At 42.1% G+C, this 12,246-nt stretch overlaps 1 protein-coding gene across 1 annotated transcript in view; it reads right to left on the bottom strand.

The window, feature by feature from the left end:
• The window catches only part of PGGT1B (protein geranylgeranyltransferase type I subunit beta), a 53,492-nt gene extending 43,822 nt beyond the window's left edge, over positions 1 to 9,670 (bottom strand). Inside the window, exon 1 of the mRNA XM_063088169.1 lies at positions 9,531 to 9,670. Within this exon, the coding sequence (XP_062944239.1) occupies positions 9,531 to 9,670 (140 nt within the window). The remainder of the gene's footprint in view (positions 1 to 9,530) is intronic.
• Positions 9,671 to 12,246: the final 2,576 nt, after the last annotated feature.

Consider the following 12,246-nt stretch of genomic DNA (forward strand, 5'->3'; position numbering starts at 1 on the left):
TTAGGAGTCTAACTTGCCTCTAGCCTTGGGGCGGGGGATGGACTGCTGTTATTTCCTAGAGAGCAGGCCCAGGAAGCAAGTAGGGTAAATGGCAGGGGCTAGAGTCTACAGTGGAGCATAGAGTTTCTAAAACAGTTTCTCACGTGGAAAAGAGAAAGCTTAACAGTTAGAAAATGCTTAGGGTTCCCTGCAACACCCACACAGGAGCGAGGAGCCAGAACAACTGAAAAAAGGGAGCCATTCAGAGGCCAGTGAGTCATTGCAAGGGACCAGCATAAGGCCAATCCCATGGGAAGTGTTTGGAGCATGGGCAGTGTGTGAGATGGGAACACCAGGAGAACACTGGGACACAGCCAGGACAGCCTACCTTCCCCCCAGTCAGCACAGGACCACTCAGAGGAGAATGGTCAGGAATGCAGAATTGCACAGGGTGCTGTACCTATAACATCAACCATTAAACTCTGAGCTGCACAAAAAGCCTTCCCTAGGGAAACTACAGAAAAGCGATCTAAACAACCACACAGCTCAAGTACTGGTTCCCACAGGAAGTTCCCCTGTGCGAGAAGCAAAGGACAAAAAATTAGTTCTGGCCCAGGTACAACACCAGCACCTTGGGGCCTACCTGGGAACCAGAGGCTTGGATCCGGGGACCGGACCCCACTCCCACTTCCAGGCAAACTGTGCCAGTCCCTCGGGGCCAGCCTGGGGACCCAGGCCATGGAGAAGGGGACCAGACCACCCTCCCACAACCAGGCACACTAAGCCAGCACCTTTGGGCCCACCCAGGGACCCGGGGGTATGGAGTTGGGGACTGCACCACCCTCCCACAACCAAGCACAACATGCCAGCACCTCGAAGCCCGCCCAGGGACCCAAGGCATGAAGAGGACCGGACCTCTCTCCCACAACCAGGCACACCGTGCCAGTGCCTCAGGGCCCGCCCAGGGACCCAAGGCACGGAAAAGGGGGCTGGACCTCTCTACCACAACCAGGCATACCGCGCCAGCACCTCGGGGCCTGCCTGGGGACCCGAGGCATGGAGAAGGGGACGGGTCCTCTCTCCCACAACCAGGTACACCAAGCTAGTGCCTCAGGTCCCACCCAGCAACCTGAGGTATGGAGCCAAGGACCAGACCCTCCTCCCACACCAGGCACAAAACACCAGCACCTCAGGGTCCACCTGGGTACCCGAGGCATGGAGAAGGGGACTGGACTCTCCTCCCACAACCAGGCACATGGCACCAGTGCCTCGGGGCCCTCCTAAAGACCCAGGGCATGGAGAAGGGGACCAGACCGCCCTCCCTCAGCCAGGCACACCATGCCAGCACCTTGGGGCACACTCAGGGACCCGGGGCGTGGAGAAGGGGACCGGACCCCTCTCCCACAACCAGGCACACTAAGCCAGCTCCTTGGGTCACGCCCAGTGACATGAGGCATGGAGAAGGGGACCGGCCACCCCTCCCACAACCAGGCACATGGTGTCAGCGCCTTGGGGCCTGCCCAGGGACCAGAGGCATGGAGAAGGGGACCAAACACACCCCACAACCAGGCATACCGCCAGTGCCAAGGACCATACCAAAAACGGCACCTCCACAGGGGTGACCCACCATACCCACCACAATAACCATGGCTGCTGCAAAAGCGGCTAGATGCCACAACCACCATGCAGATGGTCCGCCAACCACTGGAGTGCTTTCACACAAGCAGACACCAGCAGAGATAAAGAAAAGAAGAGCATGTCTTTCCACAAAACCCATTTCAGAGTGATAGAAGAAGCATCTGCTCTATGATAATATTGGGGGACCTGATCACACCTCTTAGCATTGGACAGATCATCTAGGCAACAAATTAACAGAGTAACCATTATTCTTCCAGAAGGAGAGAAGAAATCTAGGGCAATTAGAGGGGGGAGGAGAAGGGTATAGGGGAAGGGGAGAGATTGAACAAGGAGCATAAAGAATAATTACAATTTGTAACAATATATATGCTGGTAATATTGATTTAATCAACATATCTCAATGTTCAACCCCCAAAATATGTATAATCAATTCTTATTCGATAAAAAAAAAAGGGGGGCAGCTAGTCACCACAGCAATAGTCACACACACTGTGCAGGTAGCCCACCAGACATTCAAATGCACTGACACAAGGAGAGTAACCAGCAAAGACCAAAAAAAAAAAGAACATCTATCTCCACAAAACATACCCCAGAGTAATAGAAGCAGCATCTGCTGTACAATAGTAGTGGGGGACCTAAATACACCTCTCTCAGCACTAGACAGATCATCTAGACAACAAATCAACAGAGAAACAGTTAATCTATCAGAAGTAGAGCCCGTGGTGCACTTGGTAGAGTGCTGCGCTGGGAGCGCGGCAACACTTCCCGCCGCGGGTTCGGATCCTATATAGGACTGACCGGTGCACTCACTGGCTGAGTGCCGGTCACGAAAAAACGACAAAAAAAAAAAAAAAAAAAAAAATTAAAAAAAAAGAAGTAGAGAACAAATCTACGATTATTAGAGGGGGGAAGGGGATGAGGAGCGATTGGATAAGGGGCAGAAAGAATAAGTATGATTTGTAATAATGAATATGCTAGTAAAAGAAAAAAAAAGTAAAAGCCATTATTATTGGTGTTTGCCTTAATGTGGAGAAACAGGAATAACAATGACTTTAGGATCTAATCACACCCTACAAGAGGCCTTTTCTCCAGGCCCTTGTTTAGCAATCTTTTTGCCCCTAGGGGAATCTTTTCCCCCAAACAAAATGATACTTTAGACATGAGAAAACCCTCTACCTAACAGAAGCCAAGTTTGAAAACCACTGCTCTTGGTGGTAATTATGTCTCATGAGATAAGGTCTGCTTTGTTACAATAGGCACTCAAATACTTACTGAATTAACTAATAAATAAAAGACCTGCAATACTACATTTAACCCTCCTGGAGAGCTCTAACAGGGTTTTCAGTTTTGGTATAATCCATAGAGAATGATTACATTTATAGTAAGATAAAATTAAGCATCTAATAATTTGGTTTATTAAAGGATTATTATAGAAATAAAGCAAACAGAAGACAGAGATGAAAGTGGAGAAAAACATGAAGGACTTGAGGTTGGGTAATGAATAAAACAAAGGTCTTCTTGTCAGTAAAAGCTATGTAATAAGAAAACATATCCAAAAAGGGTATAAAAACAAGTTGGTACTCTTTTCTAATTTAAGAACTTCAGAAAATATCTAGTCTATCTCTTTAATTTTCTAGCTGAAGACAATGAAGTCCAAAAACTTCAAGTAATTTACTTGAGATTTTCAAGCTGGATCAGGAAGTCTGAATTCTAGTGTGTTTTCCACAGAGGTGCTTCTCAAACCTAGCTGCACATTACAATCAGGTTAAAAACAAATGACTGAAACACCATCAACCTAACCTACAGAGGTCCAGGCCCTACTTCACAAAAGTTAAACCAGAATCTCTGGGGGGAGGTGGGGTCTGGGCAACTTTTTTTTAAAAACTTCCCAGTGATTTTAATATGTAGCCAGGTTTTACCCGCACTACTGTAGAACAGTGGTTCTCCACTGGGACAACACTGCCCCAAGGAGACATATCACAATCAAACACTTTTGACTATCACAACCAGGGGAGGGTGCTACTGGCATCTAGTGGATAAAAACCAGGGATGCTGCTAAACATCTACCGATAAACAGGACAGACTCCCCACAACAAAGAATTAACTGGCCCAAAATGTCAATAGTGCTGAGGTTGAGAAACCCTGCTCTAAAGTCATTCTGTTATTTGTATATATGTGTTATTTGAATGCTCTATTTGTCATTTTACTTGCTCCTGGATATGAATGCATTTCAAGTATCAAATACACACACACACACACACACACACACACACACACACACACACACACACACACACACACACACACACACACACACACACACACACACACACACACACACACACACACACACACACACACACACACACACACACACCAGTCATCTGGTGGTAAAGTATTTAAAAATCTTGCATACTTAATTATTAAGGGCTCCTAAAAGTCAAGCATTTTCAACTTATAGTTGAAGACTTGAGACTGCAAAATTTATGGGATTAACACAATTATAGTTAATAGTTCGTGTTTATAAAGTGAGGACCCATCAGAAGTGCCCAGCAACAGCTGACAGAAGCAAGAAATAGCTTTGGAGCTGTGGGGAAAGTGAAGATAAATGGTCAGGATCCCTCGAGGGGTTCAAAATCTTGCTGAGCATTTGATGTAAGTATGCATGTGTGCCCAGGTGTTCCTTGGTTATTGTCTAATGTAACTGCACATGTGCACCCAGGTGTTCTGGGTTAATGGACTTAAGTATAAAGGACAAGCAGCTCTGATCCACAGTGCCCTCCCCACCCCAAGGCCCCTGGGAGGGCAGGAGAGGGGGCACAGGGAGACCACTGCTGCAGCCAGAGGCTGTTGCTGCCAGTGCCCCTGGTGATGCTCCAGGAGGCCACTGCCCCTGCTGCTGCCGAGGAAGCTGAGGACTGAGCTTGTTTCTGCCAACAGCTCCCCGGATCTTTCCCAATTACCTAGCTCACGACCTGTAGGTGAGGGGTCTGGTGACCCTGCTTATACAATGGGTTTGAAGGGTCATGAGCCCTAGCTCGACAGTCATGAAGTTAAAATACTAGCACACAGACACCCCAACAAATATTCTGTAAGGAATGACCAGAGGACGGCATGAATTCTATAATTTTTTTATTCTTCATTTATGGTTTTCAATGGCTGACTCATCTGGCATATATTTTTTAGTCACACATCTTTGGAATTATTTAACATGCAAAATACTTCTTCTACCATAATTATTCAATAAGAAATATTCACTTAACATCTACTACAGACTAAATGTCATGACACAAATAAAGCCAGCTAACCTTAAGTAGGTTATATGGTAAATCCTATTACAGAAATCACCTCCTTCTTTTCTAAACCTACTCCTTTAGCTTCTTGTTCTCCAGACCAGATGGTAGTTCCAATACTGGAATCCTAGGACTCCTCCATGTTTTTCATACTCTCTTTTCTATTCCTACTTCCACTGCCCCAGTGCCTCTCTCCTGGACTTCTGCAACAGCTTCCTAATTGTTCTCTCTGGTCCTGGTCCTGTCCCACCAAATACAGTGATCCATCTCAAATCCAATGATCACTTTGAAATGCATATCTAACCATGAAGATCCACTGTTTGGTGACTTAGCATCACTTACAAGATAACAAACTAAAGTTTCATGATAGGGCTCACAAAGCCTTCCATGATGTGGTCCATTGTCTACCTCTTCAGACTAAATTCCCACCACACCTGCCTTACGTTTGAACCACCATTAGAGAACTGATTGAAGTTCTCTGCTTAATACTCACTTATCCACTTTTACTCTTATTGTCCATTTGCAAAATAATCAAAACACTGGAACATATTCATTAATATTTAGTTCCAAGTTTACTTTTTCCAAGAAGCCTTCTCTGAGTCCCTGTCTCCAGATTGTGCTAGTTAGGTGTGTCCATAATGTCCTGTGAATATCACAATCATTGTGCCTAGAAAATGAAGACGTGATCAGGGTATCAGCAGGATCAGCATCACCTGAGAACTTATTAGAAAAGAAGCATCTCAGACCCCACCCAGACCTATGCAATCATAATCTGCAGTTTAACAAGATCCCCAGGTGATTCATAGGCATAGAACTGGGAAATACTGTTGGAAATACTGTTGTAATAACCCATTTGCATGTTTGTTTCTCCTCTCAAGCAGTTTCAAACTTGAGCATGCATCAGAACTACCTGGTATCTTATTATAATACAGACTCCCATGCCAACACAGAGTCCAGTGCAGTAGATCCGGGAAGGGGACCAGGTATGTGCATTTTTATAAGGACCCCATGTCACTAATTAAGAGCTGCCCACCATCACACTTTAAAAGATACACTGCTAGACTCACATACTTGAGATAAGGGAGAGAATGAAAGGACACAGTAGTTGTGGAATGGTAGGCAGCAGAGAGGTTATGACATAGGATACATAGAAGAAAATGAAAAGACATAAGAATAAAAGGACTAGGTAGATTGTAAATGCCTTGTAAAATAAAAACTAACTGCCTAAACCCTTCTTCTAGAATAGTTGGATTGGTAAAAATAACATTAGAAATGGTCACTTTTGTTCCTTTATTATAAAGTCTACCCTAATTCCCATTACCCAAATACAGATGGCAACAGTAACTTATGACCACAAAAACTCTCTAAACTACCCATGAAAAAAGAAACCTGTTGTAGGGTAAATGCTGGATATAGCCTTATTCCCCACTCCTGTGCATAGGTGTTTCCCCTCCCCCCTGAGAGTCCGTCCCTGGCCCAAGGTAGTTACCCAAGAAAAGGAACGTCCCCTTTAAGACAAATAGAATGCTGGAGGGAGCGGGGACCCTAATTAAAGGAACAAGCACTCTGGCACCAGGAGAGTAGAAAGTAGATTAACTTATCTACACAGCCAGATCTCCCATGTGCTCTGAGTTATGTGATCTAGGTGAGGGTCTGCACCTGAGCCTGAAAATGATTTACATCCCTATTTTGTACTGTTAACTGTATAACTGCTATATGTACTCCATGGCAGTGCGGACTGCTTGCCGGCTGGCTGCAATCAGTGTCTCTTCTAAGTCCAATAAACCAAAGTCTCTCTACTTGCTGGCCGTCTGGGTGATTTCTTTGGAATAGGTAAACACTACCCGAGGGCCCTCTCAGATTTGGGGCTCCTGCGTTACACCTGTTAATTGACAAAGTTCACAGTCCTAGGTTTAAAATTCACTTGAGTTAACTAGTAACTACCACTTTTCAGAAGTTACTATAAAAGAAAAATCTCAGAGTAAATAACAAACAACATACTTTTTATTTTTATGAAATCCTTGTCACTAGGAAAATTATTTATTCCTATAAAAGAAACAGGGAAATGAAATAATTCTGCCATAATGGTGGGTCAGAAAAGTGTCTAAATATCCAGTCCAAATGAGTCTTCTTAAGAGTCAGCTGTTTCATATCTATTGTCAAAAACAAGTGAACAGAGGAACACCTCAATTATTGGTTTAACACTGTATCCCTGTACTCAGACACAAGATAGGCGCTCAATAAATGCTCATGGAATTGAACTGCAATACTGGATACAAATTGTGACTTATACATTGTTTTGTCTGAAAACGCTAGGATCAGCAGAAATTTTGTGACCATCACTTCTGCTTCAAAAGTTGGAGTTTCCTCACAAGTCAATTATGAATCATATACATCACAAAAGGATTCAGTGCTAAACTAGGAAAGTAAAGAGTGTGAATCAGAAATGAGAAAAACTGAAAAACTTTAAATATCACTACAAAAATGAATATATGCAGTTATCTTAAACATGGTTATTAAGTAAGTCATAAGAAAACCAAAAATGATTTAAAAAATTCTATTCAAGTGACAAGCACTAGACATAAAAAGGATATAACTAATATGTCTTAACCAAAGCACCAAGGTGTTATATACCTAACACACAGTGCCTAGTGTAGATCCTACCCTTATACTACAGTTATTAAATCAATTGTTAAATTAGTTGTTAAATCAATTTTTGCTGTTTTACTTATGTTGTGAGCAGAATTACAGTTTAATGCCAACAAGTGTTAGTCTATATGGTTTTGCCCAAGCTGGAAATGTGTAAAAGATCAAATACAATGGCATTTTGAAAATGCAACCACACACCGACAATGATAGCTGCTGCAAGAAAAGTTCAAGTGTTTAACAATCACAGTTCAACAAAAGATTTGTTTTATCCAAATGCTTTGAATTCACCTAAAATTAATCCCCATAATATATAAATATGATTTATCGACAGATTTTTTAACATTCTATATCACTATAATCAATGGACTGAATTTTGGAAATCTTGATTTAGGTGTAGTAGGTATGGGCTCCACTAGTCGATTGATACCTATAGACGGAAGAAGGAATATAACTAATGTTTCACTTTTTTTGGTTAAGAACATGTTCACCCTTCAGAGCTCAGCTCACATCATTCAACAAATATGAGCATACTTCAAAAACTTCGTGGAAAAGTGGAATTAAAAGATAATACAAATCCTTCCATGAACTTTTTGAAGTACTTCGTATTTCCTTAGTGCTTCTAATAGACCAGATGCTATTCAAGGTCCTAGTGCAATGCTGTCCTAGTCCTGCTGTCTCAGGACTTCTGAGATGATGCAAATGTTGAAATAGAAACAACAGCTACTGGCCAATATGGTGACTAGGCACTTGAGATGTGGTGACTACTGCAAACAGGAGCTGAATTTTTAATCTGACTTAATTAATTCAAATTTAAATAGCTAAATGTGGCTAGTGGCTACCATATTGGACAGAGCAGCCCTAGTGTTATACAGGTAAACAAGATAGACAAAGACCCTGCCTTCATGATGTTTACATTCCAGTGTGAAAGATATTAAACAAATAAGCCAATAATTATATAATGTCAAGTGATGATTGGAAGTGTCTCTTTTGGAAAGAGCGATTTGACAAGGCCTCTTTAAAGAAATGTGGATTAAGTACGTGCCTTTTATATGCTCCCATGAATCCTATACTAACATATAGCATAAAACTCTATTGCAACTGCTTGCTTGTCTTGTTCAGCTGCATTCCAGCACCTGTCATAATATTTCCTGACCACGTGCGCAGTAATAATCTATAAAACTCCCCCAAACCGACCCAGTCATACAGTGTTCAGAATACACCAGAAGCTCAGTTCAGAACACGGGAGGAGAGATCAGAGCAAACACAATCTGCTGTTTCTTCCCACCCTGTCCCATGCAGCTTTGGAGCCTCACTTCAAAACACAGCAATGCGGAGCAAAGATCGCCTCCTTCTTTCGTTCTTCTCATCCTCAGACTTGTACTGTGAATGACAATTTCTTAGCCTCTGCGGGATCACACTCCTCAGCCAAGTCCGACCTTACCAAGGCTATCGCAAATACACTATAACAGGGTACTTCACGCAACACCACGCCGAACCTCTTTCGCTTACCATTAGATTGACAGTTCCTGGAAAGTAAATTTCTACTCAGACCTTAGATGCTCTCTGCCGCTTCTACACAAACACCATACAGGCATTCAATTACGAGTTAATGACTTTACAGAGGAACGGGAAGCACAGGAGTGACTATCTAAAATACGACGACAAACACCTTTTCCTTTTATACTCGGAAGTAACGAGGCAAAGTGACTCAGGTTCCGGGAGACAGAGTAAAAAGGAAGCTCAGAGTTGACAGAAAAAAAAGAGTGAGAAGGGAAAAAAGCGGAAGCAGGAGATCCCGAAAGCCTCACAGCTTTCCAAACCCTCCTGCTGTAGAACCGGGTTGTGAGGGTGACTGCAGGCCCGCCTGAGGAGGGAGTGACCGGTCAGTGCTGGGTGGGCGGCGGCGCAGCCCCCTGCGGCTGCCCAGTTAGCGGTCCGGCTGCCGACCCGCAGGCTGTGGTCACGAGTTACCTGCTAGTCTCGAGCGAAGAATATCGCTCGGGTAAGACCTGAAGGCATCGCTGGAAGAACCGCACGTGCCGGTCCCGCAGGAAATCCAGTCGCTCTCCCTCACCGCTTCCCGCCAGCCGATCGTCCTCGGTAGCCGCCATACTACTCCGGAAGCGACATCCACCGCGACCCGGAAGCGGTTGGTGAGCGGTGTGAACGAACCCCCAGAGGTGATTTGACCTGGCTCGATGGGGAAAGAGATGTTCTTCCGCAGCCGACCAACTTTGTGATTGAAACCACGGTCTTATCAACTGAGAATCTTGTGCAGCACTTTCTCCGATTTCTCTCTAGGTAGCGCAGGACCCAACCTTTTCTACTATAAACCCCAAAGGTTTGGAAATACCACGCAGGACTTGTAAAATCCAGCCTGCAAATCCCTGTCAGAACTTTTATCCTCGTCTGATATTTGTGGGGAAGCATAAAGTCAATAGCTTCAAGTTCCCTTTGAGAAAATCCTGGCTTTAAAGAACGTGAGGGGCCGGCCTGTGCCTCATTCAGGAGAGTGCGGTGCTGATAACACCAAGGCCATGGGTTCGGATCCTATATAGGGGATGGCCGATTCACTCACTGGCTGAGCATGGTGCTGACAACACCAAGCCAAGGGTTAAGATCCCCTTACCGGTCATCTTTTAAAAAATAAATAAGGAAAGAAAGAATGTGAGGATGATATATCTGAAAACGAGGATGGGTCAGTATAAATTTGCTAATAGACTCATTTTGGAGGGCCACAGTTTTAAATTTAAAGGATAGGAAAACTAAATCTACATATCAAGACTGTGGAGATAAATGTTAATTATTGACACTACAAAAGTTCAGACTTTCCTAATCCTCTCTAGAATACCAGGAATCACTTATATGCAATACACATACATAACATACATATTCATATATATGTGTGAGACAGCTTGCATCATTTTCTTTTACACATCTTACAGATTTTACAGTCGGTGTGTCATTATTTGTGACAGCAAAATAAACTCAACATTTTCTCCAACTACCTGTATGCCAAAAATGAAATACCATGCTTCTAGTTTTTTTTCAAAAATAGAGATTTAAGTTGCTTCAGCCATATACTATTTCATTTAAAGTTTCATGAAGCATTCTTGGGGGTGGGGGGGGGAGGAATCCACTTAAGGATCAGGCCTAAACTAGGTTCTTTTTAATCAAGTTAACTGATAGAAGCTTGGGTATAATTTTAATTGTTAACTTTCTTAGAAAATGTACTTCTTTAAAAATGTAGCCTGTGGGTTGGAGTTATCTTATACTTATGCAACAATCCAGAGCACTTTGAATAATTTTTGGCACTAATAACTACTTATTCACAGGTATTCCTGCATGTCTTTAACAAATTACTGCATTAACAAATGGCTGGTATGGATAGAGGGTTGTCTTTGGTGCTTCCCTATAAATATGGAACTTACAGTCCCTGCCCTTCAGGTATGCTCAGTCTGGAGGAGTTTCCACTGTTATTACAGTTAAGAAATCTCTCTCACTTACTTAAGAAGTTCAAAGTGGAGTCATTATCACACACATTTAACTTACTGGAATCAACTATGCACATTCTATACATGCTCAGAAAGAAAATTCTAATCAATATGATGCTTAAATTAGGAAAGCCAAATATTTGATTTGATTCACAACTCAAGGACAAGCAATCTGATGATCCAAATCTGAAGGAAAAACTTGCTATGTTGGACTCGTTGAGAGACTATAATATGCTTCTTAGGTAAGTAAAAGGCTTTTCATGAGTGATTTTGACCATACTAGATTCTGGCATATCCATGACAGAATCTAACTCCCACATAAAATGCCACTCAACATTATTAGCTAAGAAGTGTAAACAGTTCAAATTAGCTAAGAAGTGTAAATGATAGAGTATCTATATAATTGAATACTATTTAGCCGTTAAATGATGTTTGAATTATGTAGAACCAGGAAAATATGTGTAATGTAACATTAAGTGATTACAGGATAGTAACTAATATTTACTCTATTTTAAAATATGTAGGTATATTTTTGGAAAAAGTTATCCTGGAATTATGGGTGCTTTATAACATTTCTTCTTTAGTGTTTTTTTTTTTCCCCACTAAATTTCTTATTAACGTACTTTTTAAACCAGTACAAAAAATGTTTATTTGACATCTCTTCTATAAACTTGTAACTAAAGACCTTATCAATAATGTTTATCCTACATCCTTTACATAAACGATCCATATAGTAAATTCCTGATTTATTTCAGATTCAGTCAGAAAGACTGATTTCTTCAGAGGAACTGCCACGCCTTCCTTTATGAAAAAAGAAAACAGAACCAAAAATAAAAAGCCATAATAATCACATCATACAGAATGCTCACCTTAGATGCAGGAAAATGAAAGCTGCGTTTGTGTGCAATAAAAAGCAATACGTAAAAAGAGCAACACATAAGAAACATTTGCTTTTCTGTATCTTGAAGCTGTTCAGTTTTGTTTTTAAATCCCCCTGTCTTGTTCTATACTTCATTTCTAAACTGCTTCAAATCATTAAAAAAAAGTTATAGAGAACAAATAACAAATAAAATGGGCATTTCTGGTTAAGGGTCTTTTATGTCAGTTTTCTCATTCTGCACCAATAATTGTACAATCTGAGTTCAGTTTCCAAAATTTAGGAGCCATCTACTTAGAATATTAACTGTGAAATA

The sequence above is a fragment of the Cynocephalus volans genome, chromosome 2 (genome assembly GCF_027409185.1).
Source record: "Cynocephalus volans isolate mCynVol1 chromosome 2, mCynVol1.pri, whole genome shotgun sequence".
Classification (NCBI taxonomy): domain Eukaryota; kingdom Metazoa; phylum Chordata; class Mammalia; order Dermoptera; family Cynocephalidae; genus Cynocephalus; species Cynocephalus volans.